Source organism: Rhinolophus ferrumequinum, chromosome 20, assembly GCF_004115265.2.
Source record: "Rhinolophus ferrumequinum isolate MPI-CBG mRhiFer1 chromosome 20, mRhiFer1_v1.p, whole genome shotgun sequence".
NCBI lineage: Eukaryota > Metazoa > Chordata > Mammalia > Chiroptera > Rhinolophidae > Rhinolophus > Rhinolophus ferrumequinum.
In genome coordinates, this window is record NC_046303.1 from 2288377 (window position 1) to 2310140 (window position 21764).

Genomic DNA, 21764 nt, shown 5'->3' on the forward strand with positions numbered 1-21764 from the left:
ACCACGGGAGGCGTGTCTGGTTCCTCTGGCCTGACAGGGCCTGCACATGGCAAGGGGGCCTCCCCACACACACCTGCGAGGCCACCCACCAGTCAGCACGTCCACACTCCCGTGTGCAGCCGGACTTAGTGTAGTTTCCAGAATAAATTGGAATACGGTTTGGAATGGAAAAACAAAACAAACTTCATTCACTTATATCCAGGACCTCACACTCTGAGCCTCCCCGGGCTCATGACAAAACCTTTCTGTCTTGTTGTTATTTCTCCAGCTCTCATTTGTTGCCTGAAAATGTCCCTTCTTCCTTCTCCTTTTTTTAAATGCTTGAACTAAACCTTCTCACTCCGTTTTTATTATTTTTTCCATTTTCTCCTCTTCATAATTTTCTTCAGATTATAGGAGTTGGAGGTGAATTTTAGAAATTTCATCTTAATACTTCTGTACACTTGCTATCTTTAGAATAGGCGAATAGAACTTTTACCAAAGAAACAAACAGTAATTTTTCTTCAAAAAGAATGAAAAAGCAAGGAGGATGTAGCATTAAGGAAATGTTCCTAAAGCTATTCTTGAACCTGTTGACTGTTTCACCCCCATATTGTGGTGAACTGTCTCAGATGGGGGTGCAGGATATAGCGCCAGCACCAGAATGGGGCCTCGCCCGACCCCCATGTGGGCCGTCCTGTTCTGCCTGCCATCCCGGCAGGTGACTCACAGCGGGGAAGCCTTTGCTGACCCGCGTCTCCCTTTCTAAACTGTAGGTTTATCCATCAGGGCTTTTTCCATCTTACTTAGTTCAGTGGGGAAAATGAAAATTGTAGTAATGAAACATAAACTCGACTAGGACACTCCCCTGGTTGTTCTAGATCGAGGGAGAGAGGAGGGTGGGAAATTGGCTTTTCCTGATCTGTGAAATCAGGCTGTTGTTTACGTCTGTACGTGGTCTGCTCTGCACGGCACATCTGACAGCTGTAGTTTGACTCGGGCCACCTTTGTCACGTTCCTCTTGAATCAACCAAAATTGTCCCATACCCTGGCAGTTCGCCTGCAACCCTGTAAGGGAAACTCCCACGTGGAGGTGAGAACCCACCAGGGGTATTTGGGTGGCGAGGCCTGCATAGACGCAGGGTGTCAGGGAGCCAGCAGCATTCCCCAGGACATACATCTGTCTTTACTTGTCCCCGGCAGTGGCTTGCAAAGCTCTCCCTGCTGCTTTCCTCCTTTGATGTCAGCAGCTGTAGCTGACCCCACAGGCCCTGGAGTGTGTGTTGACAAGACGATGACTCTTTCCTTGACCTGCTGTGGCCTCCCACTAAGAAAAGAGCTGCAGTGTGACCGGGCTGCTAACAGCAGGGCTCTCACAAGCGTCACCGTGAATCCTCACGAGAGCCTGACAACATGCATATGACTCTTCCCCCAGGAAGGGAAACTGAGGCTCGGAGTAGTTGGCCTTACAGCTGGTGGGAGGCAGAGCGTGTGCCAGACCCCGCCCTCTGACCTGCAGGCACCCTTGCCTTCCACCGTGAGGTGACACAGGCAGAAGAAGCCAGAGGACCCGCTCCAATAGAAAGCCAGAGAAGTGACACACGAGGGAGAAGCTGGCGGTGACGTCCCCGTGACTCCCTCGGTCTAAAGGCACCAAGTTTCTTGGGAGCCTCACTCGTAACTGACACACGAAACGCACCACTGTCCCCACATGCTGTGTAGCTTCAGGTTGAATGTAAATGGGTTTCTGTTCAGACGTGATGACTCCACAGAAAGTCGGGGTGAGGAGTTGGCTGAGTCCGCAGGGGAGGGAGGCCAGGGGGGCCGCGTGCCTGCAGCCTCTCCTCTGAGCCCAGAACTGGGCGCGAGACCACATCAGGTCCAGTCCTGCGCCTGCACCCCAAGGATTCTGGGCTATAGCAGCACAGGGTGAGGGCCGGGAAAGGGACCGAGCCGCGAGGGTGCAGTCCTGCAGAGGGCGGGCGGTGCCAGCTGAGCGGGGACACCTGGCTCCCTGCACACCTGCTGGGACCTGGAGAACGTGCTCATCCCGTGGCTGAGGCTTAGTTAGGAAACAATTACATGCACAGCTGAAGGGAAACTACAGGGTGCATACAAACGAGGTGTAGCTGCAGGGTTGGGTTTGTCTTGCCTTTTTCCAGAAGGTTCATCCATGTGATTTCCTGAATAGCATTAACTGCTGAGAGAGTCATGCTCGCTGTGACCAGTCCTAGAGGATGTGACACGAGGCGTGGGATAGAGCAGGCCGTGGGCACTTTGGAAGTACGGAGATGGTGTCCGTAACGGCAGTCTAGAGGGCAGTGGGCAGGGTCGATGGCAGGGGCACGGGTGCCGACCCCACCCCGTGCCAGGTGGTGGGCAGGCGAGGAGCCTTGCTGGGTGAGGCAGCGGCTTTGTGGACATGGTGGGATGTGTGTGCCTGGGAAACGGTAGGAGAGAAGTCTCAGAAGGACTCGAGAGGAATTGGCTGTGCAGGCCCACACAGATGACCGTGTGCGTCCGGATGTGTGGGGCCCAGAGAACAGCACCACACCTGTGGGACAGGAGGAGGGCTGGCTCTGGGCGGGGACCTCAAGTTTGGATTTGGGTGGCAGCATGGAGAGAAGAAAGGACAGCCAGGCGGCCACTGAGGCCAGGACAGTTCCCACAGTCAGGAGGCCGTGGCATGCCATCCGGACAGGACTGAGTGAGTTGTCATGTGTCCCTGTGGTATATAGTGACCCGTCCATTATGAATTCTCACCAGCTCAGCCTTCCTATGGAGAAGCAGAGCGGCTACTACTTACTATGTTTTGTTTTTTTAAACTTGTTATAATGTTCAGGGAATCAAATATTAAGAAAAAAATTAAAAAGTTAATTTGAATTATACTAGGCAAAGGACTGATACTCTTGAAAACGAACATTTAATGTCTAATGATATAACATTATTTATATTAAATGGTAACAGGTAAAACGGAAAACATTCTCACAAAATTATGTATTTCAAGGCTTATATTACAACCATCCAAGACCCCCACAGTCTACCTTCTCTAACGATGAGACAGATTTTAGATAACATGACATTCAGTTCTAACCCCTTGGCTCCTTAGCTTAAAGGTTTCCCAGTGAACATGAATTCCTCCAGGGCTGTGCTCATCACACACACACGCACACACACGCACACACATACACACGCACACAAACACACACATCCTATGGTCTTGGAGCTAAAAGAGTGTGTTAAAGCTTGACCTTCAAATCAAGTCATGTCCAAGAGTCTGCAGTATCTCAGGGACTTGTGGCAGTGATGTCATTTAATCAGAGCATTTGGTACGTATTAGGTCATGCATTGTAATGCCCCAGTTTTGAAAAGGTGATACTTAGCTTTGAAATCACCTTCGCCTTTTCTCCATGATCTGAGATGGTCATGCCTCCCTGACTCAGAGCAACTGAGGTTCAAAAAGTTGACAGAAAGGGTCAGAGCTGAGTGAAGACGAGCGCCTGCAGAGGTCACTGCGCGGTCGGCATCACACTGTTCACCATGTGACCCCCCCAGCACGTGACCACCCAGCTCTGAGTGATGAGGCACATGGTAGTGACTTTCTCTGTTAGATTTGGACGATCAAGGAACAATAGAAGTAGAAGACTAAGTGTTAGGAAACGATGAAGCTAGTCCATTCAAGCAACAGCTTTGGAAGTATCTCTCAAATTGTGTTTGCCCACTGTCCCAATTTGTAATAAGTTTTTCATGGGGGGGGAGGGTCTGTGGTCAGATATTTTGGGATAACACTGGCTCAGGCAGAGTCCAGAGGCCTACAGGACACCATGGTCTGTACTCTGTCAGTTCAGTAGTTCACCCAACAAGTTCAATTCCACAGCCACACTGTACCCATAATGAGTCACTGTGACCGCACTCATGGAGAGAAAACTGCATGCGTGTTTATGCAGTACATACATGTGCGTGCGTGGTAGCCAGTTAGTTTGAAGACACACTCTGGGAAGCTCTGACCTATAAAACAGAACGAGAACTTGAAGATTCGAGGCACTGATAACATTTATGAGGGCAGCTGATAAGGAACACCCACAGAAATTGGGTAGTTCTCACCAAAGGAGAGGCACACACTCATTTCCCCCCACTCACTCAGGGTGTCGCATGAACGTTCTCTAATTTCTGTGAACACTTTCTAAGAAAAAGCTGGGTGCACAGCATGTGCTGTGCCGTCCGCCCTGAAGGAGCACACGGCTTTGCGGAGGACGAGTGCCTCCCAGGAGACATTGCTCGCACCGGTTCTGCTGAGATTTCCCATCGTTCTGCAATGGTTTAGGTCACCACCCTGAGATGTCTGCCACACCGAGGTTGCTCCAAACACTATGATGTGATCCTGAGTAGGCACTGTTGTCTTTTCAGGTGTTTGAGGGCAGCAGGCGCTGATCAGTCATTAAATAATGGCTTTGAGCCATGCTTGCTTATATTTAAGAAAATAATGCTTTCTTTTAAACTCTTACTACGTCTGTCAAACGGTATCACAACCCAGCTTTCTTTCTTTTTGCTTCTTTATTGCAGTTGCATATGGGGCTGATGGCTTTAGGGATTTTCATGCAATAATTCCCAAATCTTTCTCTCGTAAGTATACGCTTTGCTTCTAAAACATGGAAACGTGTTCATTTCATGCCCAGTTGCCATAGTGTAAATATCGTGAATGCATGTTTTTTCCATCACCTTTCTTCATACTTGACAAAATGAGATAAATATTGACCATTCCATCAAGTACATCACTTACACAATAAAGCACGTATGTGACATTTTAGATGGTTGAAAGAGCCCTTTGTGGTGGCCATGGAGGGAGACGCAGCAACGGCTCTGATGGGATTCTTACTCTACTAAATGCTGTTAAACAGGGTTGTTATTAACCTGGTATTATCTCTTGTTTTATTGAGTAGCTGATAAAATGGCCAGACTTTCTGTCACCAGGAAACAACCCAACATGTTCTCAACATAATTTTCCCAAGTTTGTAGGACAGGAGAAAGACACATCCTCTCCTTCTGTCGCTCTGAAGTATTAATTTCAGAACTGAGAAAAGTCGCAGGGCCTCCAGGCCGTTGGCCGTTGGTGCCCGGGGCCTCACAGTCTGAGCCGACAGACTTCCCACTTCGTGCCTGGGTGCCATTCCTGATCTGAGCTGTTAAACCAAAAGCAGGTGTGGATTTCATCTTTCTTTTTCAGGCATTGAGAGATGATAGATGATAAATACATGTGGGCAACATTCTCGGAGGAGTATTTTAAGGAATGGACAGTGCTTTTGAAAATTGTACCCGTAGCTGAATATTCAAAGTGATACGAGTGGGTTGCCCCCTAGAACTCAGACGCTTGAGAACCTGTATGAGTAAGTTCTCTCACATTGGAGAGCGACATCAGAACACAGGTCGTGCTTGTTAATACTGTAGCAAGTGCAATACAGGCTCGGATCTAACGGCGTCAGGAACAGGTAGAGACGGCTGTCTGACATCCTGGTCTCTAAAGGATTTCGCAGGGTCAATCTAAGCAGGCCCCTTTCTTACAAGCTACATTGACGGCTTTTCCAGTGTACGTGTATAAAGGTACAGAGATCTTTCTCTTACTGACGGTCCTTTAATTCAACACTAGCTTGATCTTTATTTCTGTGGGATATGTACACATGTACATACATAAATATTTACATATGTGTACATATGTGTATGTGTGCTTATATATGACTATATAAAACACTAAGGTACTGGGACAGAGAACTAACTGTAATTTTGAGATGAACAGTCACATGGTTGAAATATTGTGAAGCCAAAGGCACTTCAGAGTGAGCTAATACAACCTAAGACAGGCTGCCATTAAATCGGAGGATGTGTAGGCTCAAGCATATTGCAGTGTTGAAGCAGACCTCTGGGGAAGACACTGTATAAAACATGGCTGCGTTTAAAGATATGTGAGACTGGAGTTTTTGTACGATAGATTATATAGATTTTGATGCACTGCCTGTCCATGTCCTTATACACATGGGCTCACAAAGTATTAGGGTCTTTCTCCCCCTCCCCGATGTATGTACCCAAACTGTACATACATATCCCCTCGCACCAGTGGCTGTTCATCGGGACGCCAGATATCCCCACGCAAACAGCAACCAAACTGTTCTGGGCCAACATCACCACCTAGTGGTCAGGGTGGAGAATTGTCCTCACCCCTCACCTCTTCCTTCTTCAAAATTAAAAACATAACCTGTTTGACCACCTTCTTTATCCCAGTTTGCGTCCCTAGTTACCTGAGGAAATGCAAATATGCTTGTAACTTGTTCTCTTTTCATACAGTTCCTATTTTCTCTCTTTCTGACATCATTCCATTTAAAGGCCTAAAACATCAAATAAGGATAAAAATATTCCTAAGCATGCATCATGACAAGAAAAAGAAGGAAAAATCCCACATTTAAAATGATATGTTATAATAAATGGTTTCATTAACCTTTAAGATGCTTAAAAGTTTTCATAAACCTCTCCTAGAGACACCTCAGAAACACCTACATATCTCCTCTTCATCTCAAAATTAGCCTCATTCCAGATACAGTATAAATATTTTCATTCCATTTGATTTTTACTGCCTAGTCAGCAGTGCTGCAGGACTATTTCTCCCATTTTTAAGATTTAAAAGATTGAGGTTCCGTGGCCTAAACGGATACTGTAGTGAAGATCTCAGAATATCTTTTCGATGGAAAAATGCAGTCTGAGTACAAACATTTACCTGACCAGTAAATATAAAGACACAGCCTCAAAGGGAAAAGAAAATGAAGAGGAAGTGTAATGCAGTTGGAAGGTGGGGCTGCCGTGTGCGTTGTAGCCGTGCACTCAGAAGCTTGAATCCTTCCTGACAGCATACAACACTCTGGGCAGCCTCAGGCCTCGGCCCCCCGACCCTGGGTCCCCTGGATTCTCCAGATTCTCCAGGGCTAACCTGTCTACGTGCTAGAGTCCACTTACATCCAGGGGTCTGCGGGCCGCTCTTAGGACTGCTGTTACTAATAACATAGGCTTCATACGTAACAATGATATTGTCATTTTTCCAGAGGTTTTATAGCCTCTGGGAAGGAAAGCAGCTTTTGACTCAGGGTTGAAAACATCCACTCGTAACATAAGCCACACCTATTAAATAGTAAAATCGGGCCCCGTCAATGGAAAAGCTGCAGGGTAGGCCTCAGCCCGGGTCCCAGGGTAAAGGCATGTGCAAGGCTCCATTTCATGGTCTATATTTCATCAGGTCAGGCCAGCACCTTACTGAGAGAGACATGTTTCTAAGGGTGGGAGGATGGAGTTACACAGTATTTATAAGTATAGTTCCTCTATTCAGGGACAGTGTCACATTTCACAGAAACAGTATCTCAGCAAAGCAGCTCCAGGTCCAGGGAAATGGCTCAGATGGAGTGGTGTATGAATTCAGAGCAGAGTACAGGCAGGCGGTCAGCATGAGCCCTGCTCAGCTTTCCATACAGAAAACACCTGCGGGCTGCATCCGAGTACAGAACATTCAACTTCCCACTGATGTCCCCACAGGAACTGGCTTCCGTCCCCCACTGACTTCCTTCCATCTGACCACTCCAGGCTCTGCGTGGCCCTTTCCAGGAGGTGGCCAGCCTGACCAGGGCAAGGGACCCAGATTTAGATTAACGCAGGACCTCAAGACTGCATCTTGGATGATCTTTTTCCCAGCCTCCTTGCTAATCGAGCTTTCCATCAGCCAAAACCCCCGAAGCCTTTTCACACTTACATAATGAAGCCAAGCCTGCAACCCCAGCTTCCATCCCAAGCTTGTGGTTTTTAAATGTGCATTTTCACTTAAGTGGACCTTACATTTACGTCTATTAGATTTCAACTTCTGAGATCCAGTCTATGTTTGCCATTAAGGTAGTTTCATGCCCTGATTTCTGTCATCTACAAAAATAATAAGCATGTTGCCCGTATTGTCCTCCCAGCCCAATGGCAGACCCGTTTTCATAGACACCCTCCTCGGGGGGCAGAAATCTCTGCCATGCATCCGTCCACAGAGACGAGAATCTTCCCTCTACATTTAGGGAAATTCTCTCACGCTTGCGTCTGACACGGTGGCCCATTTCTTCTCAGCAGCCCCCTTTGCCCCAGAAGTCATTCTTTCCCACTCTCAGTCCCCACAGACTTCCCTGTCATCAGAAGGCCCAGAATTTGTGCCCAGAGTGCTAGCAAGCTTCCAGCTCTAAAATGCTGGGCCTCTGCTGTCGGACTGCTGTTTCGAAATGTGTGTGGCATTTGCTTATGTGGAAGCTCTGTCCAGTTCCCATTGTCTCTGGTTCCTTGATTTAGCCGCACTGACCGGGGGTTTTGTCTGCGTTTTTTGAGAAACCTAGAATAGCACAGGGTCCTGAATTTCCTTCTTTGAGCTTTGCGTCTTCCGGTGCTGAACATGTGTACCTAACATTGTACCTGGGGGTCCTCCGTGGTCTCAGGATAATTTGTCAGATGCTTCCAGGCCTGTGTAGCCTCCTGGCGTTTTGGTCCCATGACAGTTCTCAGAGAAAATGTCCCATGACATAATCATCATCAAGTCCCTCCTTCATGAACCACTAGTCAAGGTGGGGACGGGTGTCGCGTCTTCTGGCTTGAGGACCTCTGTGGCATCAGGGAGACATCACCCTTGCTTTCCCATCACGCGGTCATCCTTCCCCTCCTGACAGTGTCCGCTCCTCTGCAAGCAGCCTGCCGTAGGGGAGCGTGCTCTCCTGGGCTCAGAAACCCAGACGGCACCCTTGTGCTGCGCTGCTCTTGCGCTCCCCACACCATCGCCAGCCATCCCCACCAGCCACAGAGCACCCTGGGGTCGCAAAACACCAGGCTTTCCTGACGCAGAACAAGTGGGCGTTCTAGGCAACATCCGGAACCATCTACTACTGCTGTGTGTCTTTGGGAAAGCAGGAGTCTGTTCTTTTCACTTCTGGCCTCTAAATTGATGACATCGAGCCGACTGGAGGGCCAGCCAAGGGGTGACCCCGACGCTGTCCCTCCACATGGTCTCCTTCCAGCGCCAGACACCCTTGGGCTGGGCGTCAGCTTCCGTGTTGGAGAACTTCTCTCACACGCAGTCATTTACGCCACTTTGTGCTGACGCTACAAGATGACAACTAGAAACAGCCCTGGTGAAGGAGTTCAGAGGCCTTGGAAGCTGGATGGTCATGTTTCCGGTGCAGACACGGGTGGGCAGTTGGTGAATGAGTCTGCTTCCCCATGAAGACACAGATGCTCGCCCCCGAGAGACGGAGCCCACAGAGCACAGGCAGGAAAGCCTCTGCCAGCCACTCACCCGCCTCCCGGCCCGTCTGGTCTCCCCGCTCCCGTGCCTGGAAGACTCTCCCTGGTGGCTGGGAGAGGCCAGGAGGCCACTGGGACACAGGGCATTGCTGATCCTCCGGTGTCGGGATCCTGTAGGAAGCCCCTTCTGAGATTCCCCATGAGTGGGTCTTCAGAACACTCTAGTGCAGGGGTGTCCAAACTTTTCAACGTGTTTCACCAAGGGCCCTATGCGGTAAAATACACACACAGCCGGGCCCCTCACTCGAGGTGAAGTACGTATTGCCTCACCTGGTTTATTTAAGGAAACTAAATATACTTTTGGAATTTGCTGCGGGCCAATTAACAATGGATCATGGTCCGCAGTTGGCCCGTGGGCCGCAGTTTGGACACCCCTGCTTTATTGTGATCCAGGGCCTGATGCGATCTCAGCTAACTCATTCCATGCTCTTATCTATCTGTAAGTCTTCTCTCCAAAGCCTTAATGGGCAAACCTTGGCTGGATAGCAGTCAGGGTGCCTGCAGTATCTCCCAGCTCTGCCACTTGCTAGCTGTGTGACCCCCGGCCAGTTGTTCACCCTCCCTGTGCGTGAGCATTTTCACGTGTAAAATAGGATACGAGCAGTCCTCTCTCATAAGCTGTTGGGAGTTAAAGTGCCGGCAACATTAATGGGATGAGGTGGGGCCCCCCAGTGCGATGGGTCTGTGGTCTCCACACGCAGCCACTGTCCTAAGCTAACTTCTCACCAGCTCACCCACCAAAACCTCACCCCGCCCAGGAGGCCAGTGTGGCAACGGTGCCATGTTTGCAGATGAGGACACCCAGTCACAGAGAAGTCACGTGGCTCGCCTGGGGTCTGTCTTGGAGCTTAGAGAAAGTGGAGCTGGGGTGCCACACCAAGAAGCCTGATACCAGAGTCCAGGCTCCAGACTCCCAAAGGTAGAGGGATGTGTTGGATAAAGTCAACTCGGAGAGTTACTGTTAAGTTGACCATGATAAACAGTTGTTCTCAGACTCGGGTGGACGTCACAGGCCTCTGCGGGGACCAGCCCCGCTCTGCGAGTTCGTGAGAATCTGCTCTTGCAAGTTCTCAGACGCTGCTGCTGGTCCAGGGACCCCACGGGGAGGACCACCGACCCAAAGCCCTGGCCGCAGGCTGCAGTGGTCACTGTCGCCTGTCTCCGGGAGTTTTCCTTGGCAGTTTCCTGCGTGCTCTCACCGACCTGTGGAGACTGTGATGGAAACAATGGTTTTCCCGGCAGGGTTGGGTTCCTCCACGCCCCCCCAGGCTGTATTTCAGGAGAATGCACATAACACGCCCCTCACTGCGTTTACCAAGAGAAATACGGGAATGACATAAATAATTGCCCTAAATGTGACGTGAAGGGAAGGAGAAGGCAGGGGACACAGCAGCCATTGCGTCCCGACACTGGCCCTTCACCCCACACGTAGGCTCCCTCTGAAAAGCAGGTCTCAGTCTCTTCCATTCACAACGACCCCAACCGACCCTTCAGCCATCACAAGAAATTGATGAAAACGTGGCTCTATTTTAGGATGGATCTTTTACGAAATAAATTACGAAATAAAAGGGAGTTAGAATGATTATGTACTAAAGAAGCAAACAAATCTTCCAGGAGTCTGTGGTCAGAAGTTGCGCATGCATTTGCTGAGTTTGGTCCCAGAGTTCATGAATACATGACACGAGGAAAGGCAACGCTATAAGTAGCAGTTTCTCAGCCTCGATAACCACTAAGTAGGGTTCTCGCCAAACAAGGTCGCGACCCCGGGAGGTTGGATGACAGGACAGCACTCAGCTGCTGCTGTGAGGGGCTCTCCTGGCAGAGGTGCCACCTGGTAGCGGGCCTCCGGTTACTCCAGAGGCCACACCAGGCTGTTACTGTGGGTCTGGTGACCCTGACTTTCTTAGAGAGAGGACCCTGCTGCACAGTGAGGATTTAGGGATGGGTCCCTTACACATTCTCAGGCTCTGCCACTCGTGCCTGCGGCGAGGGCAGGCCGGTCGTCCCCAATGCCTTGGTTTCCTGTCCCAGGCCCTCACAGCCCCATGGGCTGATCCGTCCACCACTCAGGGACGCCGTCCACGTGGCGGAAGCTGCTGAGAACCTCTGTTTAGGAGCTTTCTGCTCCCGTTGGGTCATCTTTTTGCTGCTGTGTTGCTTTGTTTTGTTTTTGCGATGACACTGAGTGGCGCCCTGTATTGTGTCTTTCAGCCAGTAATGTTAAAGTAGAGACTCAGAGTGATGAAGAGAATGGGCGTGCCTGTGAAATGAATGGGGAAGCATGTGCCGAGGATTTACGAGTGCTTGATGCCTCGGGAGAGAAAATGAATGGCTCCCACAGTGGCCAAGGCGGCAGAGCTTTGTCGGGAGCTGGAGGCATTCGACTTCCTAACGGCAAACTAAAGTGTGATGTCTGTGGGATAATTTGCATCGGTCCCAATGTGCTCATGGTCCACAAGAGAAGCCACACTGGTAAGGCTTGGGGGTGTCGCAGGAGGCACTTCTGCATCCTGTCTGGGCTGTCGTGCTCAGGGTGCTGCAGGAAGACGGGCGCGCGGCGGTGGCTCCACGCCATAGCAGGGCGTCACGTTCTCATTCCAAACGACGTCGGGCGGGACTGCTAAACACTCACCCATCCGACCGTAGACAATTCAGCAACAAACAGAAAGGGAAAGTTAGCGGCCTCTTGTGTGTGTGCAAGGGCCGGCGGTGATACCCACTGAATATTGGCCACTGCGCTGTTCGGTGGCGCCCGCCAAGTTGTTGGCCTTTAAGAAAACAAGACAGATCCAAAAAAAAAAAAAAAAAAAAGATTAATGCATCAAAACGTCGGCCTCAGGCTTGCCACTGAGGAACCCTGAGTAAAATTGCATTTTTTCTGTATTTGAACTATCAGGGTTTGGTTCTTAAATATTAGTGAAAGACGGGGTGTAGCCTTTCAGAAAGAGTTCACGTGGTTTTCCCGATGGCCCGCCCTCCAACGATGACCCTTGGAACATGGTCCTTTCATTGCCGCCAGTTGTCATCTCAAAATCGGTAAAGAATTTAATCCTCAAACCCCTGTCTGTTGGAGGCTTTGGGAGTATAAGACAATATAGTATTCTGTGTCCAAAAACGAAGGAACGAGGACAGTCTCGTGTCCGATGGCTATGCCCACGCTCTTAAGACGTTGTCACGTTGGAGTGGGGGAGGTGGAGTCTCAGGTCTGCCCCCTCCGTGGAGTGACCAGTCCCCGGTCTTGGCGATTGACCAGTCACATGCTTTTCCACCAAACTGTCCAGCCACCACTAGTGACACGAGAGGGTCTTCAAAATACAGTATTAACAGGATGCATTTTACCTTTAACGAACTGTATACATGGGGTGTCTTGAATTGAACAGAAAGTTTATTCGTCTGCCCTAAAGGTGGACAAACCACAATAAATTCACCCGTTCTAGTGGTCACTGAATGTTCGAACCTAAAACATGGAAACCCTGAGTCATTCCTGCCTGGGGGGTGGCATCAGTAGGTCACCACAAAGCCAGTACCTGCCAGCGCAGGAGGAACAGACAAAACAGATGAAAAGCATATCCCAGAGGCACAGCCGGATTACATCTCCTGAGTCTCACACGACGTCACACAAATTCAGATGACCAAAAATTAAGAGGGAATTCGGAAAATTCATTGAGCACCAAAGCTGGTTGTCAGGAAATGTACCACTTGTGCAGATTCAAATTTTTAAATTTGAATTAAGAGAATTTTCACTGCGCAATCGGGCTTTCCATGAATTAGCAGAAAAGTAATGTGGGTGCGAGGGCTATTTCTCCATCGGGAATGTATTCTCACGGTCCTAGGGTATTCTGCTAAGTGTCTAACACAAGGTGACCTACTCAGATTTTTAAATTTGAATCAGGGCAGTTTCTAACACAATGTCTTCCATTTGTAGTACATCTGGAAAACCATACAATATGTTTATTTTCAATAAGCATTCATTTTCAATAGAAATTTGACTTCTACAATTAAGCAACATTTGCTTTGCCTGGTGTGCCCCGAATCCTCTCATTATCCAGTGAAATAGACCCGCCACATCCAGCTGTAAGTAGCAGGTGCAGGAGAGTAGTGGGGCTGTGCCCATCTGTAATGAGGTGGAGATTAAAGCAAAGGTAGGTCACCTTGTGACAGACACTTAGCAGAATACACTGGGACCGTGAGAATACATTCCCGATGGAGCAATAGCCCTCACAAATGAATTACTTTCCTGCTAATTCATGGAAAGCCTGGTTATACAGTGAAAATTCTCTTAAATAAGTATTTGACAAATGAATCTAAACTGCCAGAATATAATGAGTGCCTTCCCTGAGCAAAAGACTAATTGTGTCTAATGAACACACCTGCCAGGTGTGGACATGCACAGATGCAGCAGCTGTTTGCTGCCCACTTCTCTCCACAAATAGCAGCGAAGTGCCGAGTCCACACCAGTCCATGGAGGCCTTTGCCCACACACAAGAAATTCTAGAAATAGGGACATACCTGCCATCAGTTTTATGGTCCCTGCCCTGACTTTAATTGGAAAAGAAAAAAGCTGAAACAATGCATGCATGGGCTGCCTCCTTAAGGTGTTTCCACCCGCGTAAATGTGGAAGGTCATAGGTAGATACAGAATTACATGGGTCAAAGGAGGTTTGAATAACGACATGCGAGGAGGAGTCCATTCTCCAGGAAAGTGAGTGACAGGCGTCAGACAAGGCATACTTTACTAACCACACCCACCCTACATTCCCCAAGTTGGAAACATTCTAGAGCAGTGCCTCTCGAACTTAGAGACCACATGAATCCCTGGGGGTTCCTGAAAATGCAGGGGACCCTGGGGACGCTGTGCAGATGGCAGGGTGTGCTGTTGGGTGGACCGTGAACTGTGCCGTTCCGGGGGGCTCGTCATTTGGGAGCCCGGGTACGACCCCAGGCAGCCAGCACACGCACCTGCCCACCACCCAGTGGGCCTGCCCCCCGAGATCCTTCCCTGATAGTCTGCAGCTTTCCTGGGCTCTCTCCCACCACAGGATGCCGTCCTCTGCCCACGTCAGCCCCTCGGTGAGGAGCCACTGGCAACCTCCTCTAAATGGCTTATTGGTACCACCACCTGACTGCCCTCGGTTTATTCGGTTTTACTTTTTTTTTTTTTTAACGCACGTATAAGAGTAATGCCTTCCCCTCCAGCATCTCAGGGTTCACGTGAGAATCAGAGCGCAGAGTGTATGGAAGCAAGCAGTGCAGTGTGGTCCCGCCATGCAAATACGCAGTGTCGTTATTCCAAACGATGGGACTTTTAACAATAAAGACCAAGAAAAGTGCCTGGATTACGGTTGCCTTACAGTCCTGCAGCCACTCTGTTCCCATCTGAGGGGACCAGGCGCAGTCACCAGGCTTCCTAAGCACAGCATTGAGTGGCAAGGCTTTTTCCGCTGCCCCAACACAGCCCCGCCCACAGTTCAGGTACAACGAACGCTTTAAACGCGCCCTCTTCCCACACGCCTGCAGAAACTTTCTGATGCGGCATCCATGAAGATGTTCTTCTTCACCCAATGAAGTCATTAGAAGGGGCTCAGACATCCTAACAGAGTCCCTGGAATGACAGAGTCTAGAGTCACTGGGATTGAAAACTAAGTTCTGAATCCCAGTTAAATAAATACAAGGAGATGCGACCTTGGAGAAACTTGATTTCATTTCGCTACAGTAAGCCCGCTAGCGACCTGCGGGAGGGGAGCAGAGCTGAGCACGGATGGCGAGGCGTGTTCCCGGGCTCCCTTCCCCATTAACACCTGCAGAGGGAAACTAGGTTGAGTCCGAGCTCTGCGCTGTCACTTCAGGAAACACTGTTTTCACTTCACGAGTCCCCATGCCCTGTTACGTATTCACGTGAGCACAGACCGTCACCAACACACGGATTTCCAGAAAAGCTTGTCAGCAGGAGTAAGACAGCAGGCAGCAGGATACACAAGAACCAGAGGCTCAAATTAGAAGACAGATTTTACTCTAGAAGAAGCAGCTGCCTTTCTTTCCTTCCTGTCCTGCTCTGAGGAAGAGGGACAAGGCTTTAAGAAATGTCCTCTCTGTCTCGGCTGGCTGGCTGCTCCTGCAGACACACGGGCTCAAGCGTGAGGTCCCGCCTGGACCTCCCCTTCCCCCTTCAGACCTCAGGAAAAACACGGAGGTGGCACCTTGTCATCAGGGAAGGGGCACCTCACCCAGCGAGGGGGCCTCGCTCGCTTTGGGTGGTCCACACACCTCGCTCACCAGCAGGGCCCTGCGTCCTTCTCTTCAGTCTTTTCAAGGCAGGAGGCCTCCCTCCCAACTGTCCTAGCAGGACACCCAGCTGAGGGGCCAGCCTGGCAGAGCGGGAGGCACGAGGGACCATCCCACTTCACGTTGTCCTTCCATCTGCTTGGGAGATAAACATGTACCTTCACTCACGTGTGTGGGGAGGCCCAGAGCGTTTCTAACAGATAATTGAAGGATCTCTGTCTGTCAGACGCTCCTCAGGCTACCTGGCTGCCGGCCTCACGGGCTTCTAACTCAGAGGTTTAGTTATAGTTAGTTAGTTTTACCATCACCTTTTCACCTGCATGACTTTAAACTGTTTTTCTGCTCAGCCAAGTCCAGTCCAGGTAAAGATTTGGGAAAATACCAAATGCTTGCTGGTTAGAACCAGGGCCCTTCCGATTGGTCCATAGCGGAACAGCGTTGTAAATTAGTTTCCATTTTTACAGTAGCACCTCAGTCCTCCCTACGTAAAATAGAAATGGTGGTAATCATGAAATTCAGGTGCCCAGATAGCCTTTCCAGGTTAAATTTTAGGTTTGTGTAGATTCTAATGGTACCAGATATGCGGCTAATCACTTTTGGTAAGTGCTGTCTCGTCTGCCAAAGTCATGTTAATCAAATGGGAAGGCTGTTAAATATACACAGTAAACACATTCTTTTTTCCTAAGAAAAAATTGTTCCTGGGAAGTGCGTTTTCAGGAAGTACAGATACTGCGGTCACACAGAGCTCTTCTACAAAAAGAAAAAAAAAAAAAAGGAAAAAAAGCATGTGTTGCCGAGAAAGTTTTAATGTTTATTTCCACGTGACAAATGCACCCATCACTCTTAGGTGACAGTTAAACGGAGTGTTCACACATTTAGATCCCCAGGCCTGTGACGACTCCATAGCTTATTTCTTGTCCACAGATGCCTGCTCATCCCTGTGTTGGGTCCCGGGCACAGGCACGCGCACGGCCACACACCGTGGTCACCTCTCCGGCAGCACCCCAGGGAGGGGATTCCTAGGAACACCTACATGGCATCTCTTAGCATATTTGGACTGAAAACATCGCTTGTCTTGTGTGGATCTGGGCCAGTGTAGCAGCAAGACGTTAGGATCTGTGAGGAAAGCCAAGAGCCCGAGCCTCGGGCAGGCAGCTGTGCTACGCGGTCCTGCCCCCCAGGGCCCGGGACTTCTGTGGGCGCTGAGGACTTTCCTCCGGTTTCTTCACTTCACATTTTAGTCACTCTCTCCCCCTCACACTCTCTCTGTCTGTCTCTTTCCTGATTTGCCTGCGTAGGGACAGACAGGTAATGGAGAAGAAATTGAAAGGGAAAATACAGGGAAAATGTAAATGAAAAGAAGTTATTATAACTGTTATAATGAAGTGCCTTTCATTTAAATATAAGAATGTAACGCTGAAATGAACTTGTGATCCTGAAATGCATTTTTAATGAGTTTCCTTTTTATTTTGCTGCTTCAGTGGCATATTTTAAAGACCCTTTGAAAAAAGCCACATTAAAAACCCCACCAAATGCCACAACACGCAAAATTGGATATTGGTTTATTCCAAAACTGCTCATCAGGAAGAGTGGCTCTTCATCACAAAATGTTGCAGTCACTTTATTTAAATGAGTTTGAATTTGCATTGTGATGTGCCATTCTGATTTAGGGGAAAAAAATTAGATTTTCAGATCAAATTGACCCAACCAGTGAAGCGTTAAGGAGCTGGCAGGTTCAGTCTGAAAGCCTCGTGTTCTATCAAACCTGCCGCGGTGGAAGCCGCAGGCCCGTGGGAAACAACTTTCTGGCCGGCCGGCCGGCCGGGTGGCGGCGGCATCCTCCCGCCCCGTGGAGGCCCGCTCTCACCGGCTCCCTGTCTTCCTCCCAGGAGAGCGGCCTTTCCAGTGCAGCCAGTGTGGGGCCTCCTTCACGCAGAAGGGCAACCTGCTCCGTCACATCAAGTTACACTCGGGGGAGAAGCCCTTCAAGTGCCACCTGTGCAACTATGCCTGCCGCCGGAGGGACGCCCTCACGGGCCACCTGAGGACGCACTCCGGTAGGTCCTCTGGGTGCAGTCCAGGGCTCGGGGACTCGGAAGCCACCCTGTACTGCGTGTGGGCGAGGCAGCCCTCCTTGTTGGCTGGCCCGATCCCAGGGCACAGCCGTCCATCGGGGACTGGTCACTCTGATGACTGTGGTGGTATCAGTGTCCCCTTCATATTCTGTGATTTTCCGGGTGGGGAAATCTCACGTACACAGACATCCTGCCTTAGGTAGACTGTGTTAAAGGAGGCCTCATCCATTTTTTCAGGTAAGTGGGTCTTTGTAAAGGCTTTTCCAAAAGTACTTTTACTGGGTGTCCTGCTAATACCCGCAAAGCTCCCCAATACATTTATCTACAGTGACTGTTAAGTCACGTGCATTGCTGGGTTATGCAGACATTTCTGTAGCTATTATTGGGATGGTTTCTTTGCAGAGGTGGTAGGAGGTGATTCAGGGCTTGTAGTCACCTGTCCTGATTGGATGGACACCTGTCACCAGAGGGCATGCTGCCCGGACTGGCCTGAGTATAACTCTCACGCCAGGAGCCAGTCAAGGCCTCCGTTGGAGAGGCCAGTTTGGGGCCATGACCAGATTTGAGTAAACACATCCTGAATAATCTGGATGTGTTCTCGAAACACTCCCAATCTGTGAAGTACATTCCGCCTTTGATTGGATTAGATCGTCTACCTCCTGAGAAATCTTTCTTGCTATTTTTCATGATCAAGTAGCCCCACAATCTTACAGATCAGAGGAGGAAGGGTGGGGCCCGCAGGGTACGGCACACACGCCATCCCCAGGGGTGTTTGCCATGGTGCACAGCGGGAGGCTCTGGGGACAGGAGAAGATGGGCCATCACCCCTGCCCTCATGGAGTTCCCATCCTAACCATCCTGTCTCGGGGACTTCTCCCAAGTAGGGCGCCGGGGGAGAGGCAGAGGCTTCCGACCAGCTCCGGCCAGACATCTCCAGGGCAGCACCTACAGAGGTACCTCCCCCAGAGCAGGGATGCGTGTCCTTGGGGAAGTTTTCCTGGGCTCAGGCCATGTCTTTCCCAAATGTGATAAGTGTAGTTAACGTTGGGTTTGAGAATCCTCTTCCTGTGTCACTTTCTCTGTCACCCATGTACTGAGCACTCCAGGGACCCCATTCTCCAGTGGAGGACATAGGGGCAAAGTAGCAAATCACCAGTGTCTTACAAGAGCTGTGACACAGCGTCCAAGGAGACGGTGGAGCACGGGGAGGAGAGAGTTGGTCTCTGGGGCGGGAGGCATAGGAGAGACTCCGATAGAAGAAGGGCTTGAGTCCAAGCTGAACGGTGAGTTTCTAATGTTTACATTCAGGGATGTGCCCCCAAAAATGTGCAAGTCTGTACGTAATCCCAGAAAGGGGCGTGGTACGCACTTTAGCAAATATGGTGGGAAACTTGGCCGCTCTCTTGCAGTGGCACCTGCAGGCATTCATCCAGGAGCAAGGGGCAAGGGTCCTGCAGGACTAGCGTTCAGCCAGGTCACCTTTGTCCATTCTGACCTCCTTCCTGATGGCCAACGCAAAGGAGGCACCCAAAACACTCTTAGTTAGAAAACCGTGATGACTGGAGTGAGGGTCTTAAAATAGTCCAAGGAAGAGCCATACAAAGCCCAGGACTTGCTCGTCCCCCAGAGCAGGCAGGTCAGCAGGGGCCGCCGGGGGGCCAGTGCCAGCAACACCCCATCAGAGGCGGGCACCTGCTGAGGCCTGGGGGGGCTTTGCTATAGGGGCCAGCGAGACTAGGGGGCTCTCCCAAAGTGGGATGATGACAGTGTGACAGTAAGCATTTTTAAATGTTTCCATGTGACAATAATGAGGAGCATGTGTGTGGTCCCACGTAGACGTGAAGGTGAGCAGGAGGGAGTGGAGGCTTCAGATGTGAGGGTTATGCGGTCTGTGCATAGTGCCGAAGAGGTGACAGGGGACAAAGAAACCCCGCAGACATCACTTCTAAGGCGTCAGGCAGACAGCAGCACAGAGGGCAGTCATACTGCCCAGGGATGGTAGGGAGCAGGAAGTGCCACGAGGGCTGAAAGCAGACTCGTCCTCAGCTTTCCAACCACATCGTATTCAGCCCAGATTCTCTGAGGTGCAACAGCCGTCTCTCCTGCACAGCAATCCCTAAAACCTAAAGTGAAGCTGCTCCCTTTTCTTTCCTCTTGTGACGTCAGGACATCTAATGTAGTATTGTTTTAGCATGGCTCCACGTATGCTCGTTTCCTTCAATGTGGGACGGTGTCCTGCTCTGACAGTGGTAGCTCTGCACAGCTTATGCCTATAGGGACCCACTGATGAGAGAGAAGACAATACTGATGTGAGAAAGACACCATTGACCCAGGGCTGCTGGTAACTCTGCCATCTGAAGGTGCCACTGACACACAGCTCTTGGAAAGAAACAATGATTCAAGTTCTACAGATGATTTCAGTAGCACGAAATTAAGATTTCAGCCTGTGTCTACAAACTCAGATGTGGCCACATTCTATTCCGTTGTGAAATGGCCACTCCCCCATTCCACTAAAAACATGATCAGCCTCAGAACTTACCCTAGCAACTGCAGGTGGCCTGAGGTCCCAAAGACCAACCCATCAGTGGTGATGCAAGTGGAGAATCTGACCCACCCTGACAACAAGAGGGGCTGGGGTGGTCTGGCAGGGGAGGGGAGGGAGCCCCTTCCCTCTTCACTGCTTTCTTTGCAAGCTGCAAGCTTAGCTAGAGATGTCTTTCCTACCATGTTCCCCCAAAAATAAGACCTAGCCGGACTACCAGTTCTAATGCATCTTTTAGAGCAAACATTACTATAAGACCTGGTATATATTATATTATATTATATTATATTATATTATATTATATTATATTATACCGGGTCTTATAATAATTTTTGCTCCAAAAGATGCATTAGAGCTGATGGTCCGGCTAGGTCTTATTTTCGGGGAAACATGGTACAGAATATTGGGCTATGCTTTGAGATGTACTTCAGTTCTATTGCTGACAGTAAGGTTCCAGAGTTAAAATCAATCCTTTATCAGAAAAATGGATATTCTGAGACCATGCCATATATATACATATATATATATATATATATATACACATATGTGCCATATACGTATACACACATATACATATATATGAATTGGCTAAAGTTATAGCTTTTCCAGGAAAGGACACTGAGAGCTGCTCTATATGCTGTCAGTTTCTAAAGGCAGTACTCAATAGAATTTGCAATTTTAGGCAACATTGTGTATTTCAATGTTATTTCCCTCATGTTAGGAATACAACACTTTCTACAGATAAGGACCCTCTTCTTCCTCTATTAAATGTTCCAGAAGTCAAATTTGGGGTTTTGTCTTCGTCTTCTTAAACTATAGCTTCTGTTCACCTACGGAAGACATTTAACTAATATGAGATTTAGTTAAACCATTTTACCAAACATTCCTATTTGGATGGTATTAATTCTATATAATACTTTCAAATATGTAAAACCTAACAATATGAGAAGGAAGTAGAAGATTGTTCTGGTCTTAGGATGGAACTTTATATTCTTTATATTAGTAATTGAAGAAATTTTATCCACTTCATCTCTTAAAATCTCCTAAAATGCTATCAAAGTCTTTGAAATTAGGCGTGGTATGAATCTGTGTTAGTCTTCCTAAAATACCACTCGATAAGATTCAGGAAGAACTAAACTCATTGTACAGAACTGCATGGTTCAGCACAGTAGCCACTGACCATAAGGGGTCCTTAAATTGTAATTTTAACCATTTAAAATTAAACAAAATTAAAACTTCAGTCCTCAGTGAATGCTTCCAGTGTCAGTAGCCACAGGTGGCCGATGACCACTGGACTGAACAGCACTATGGCACAGACACAGGACAGTTCCATCGTCACAGTAAGTTCGGTTGGACGGGGCTGGCCTAGAAACCACACCCTCCTAAAGCTCTTTGGGACAAAAACAGAACTTGACTAAGTTAGAACCAGAAAATACATTTTGGAAATAAAATGCTCACTTCATTAAAGTCAATCGATCCCCTGTGATTCCTTAGAGCCTCAAATTACCCAGTTGGGTTTCCTGGAACGGAAT

General features: G+C 49.1%; 1 protein-coding gene across 9 annotated transcripts in view; it reads left to right on the forward strand.

The window, feature by feature from the left end:
- IKZF1 (IKAROS family zinc finger 1) overlaps nucleotides 1-21764 on the forward strand; it is an 89422-nt gene that overhangs the window by 52103 nt on the left and 15555 nt on the right. For 7 of the 9 annotated variants that reach the window (XM_033088155.1, XM_033088156.1, XM_033088151.1 and 4 more), the window contains exons 4-5: nucleotides 11545-11805; nucleotides 17505-17672. In XM_033088155.1, coding sequence (XP_032944046.1) covers nucleotides 11545-11805; nucleotides 17505-17672 — 429 coding nt within the window. The remainder of the gene's footprint in view (nucleotides 1-11544; nucleotides 11806-17504; nucleotides 17673-21764) is intronic. The other 2 variants (XM_033088158.1, XM_033088157.1) reach the window with 1 other exon arrangement.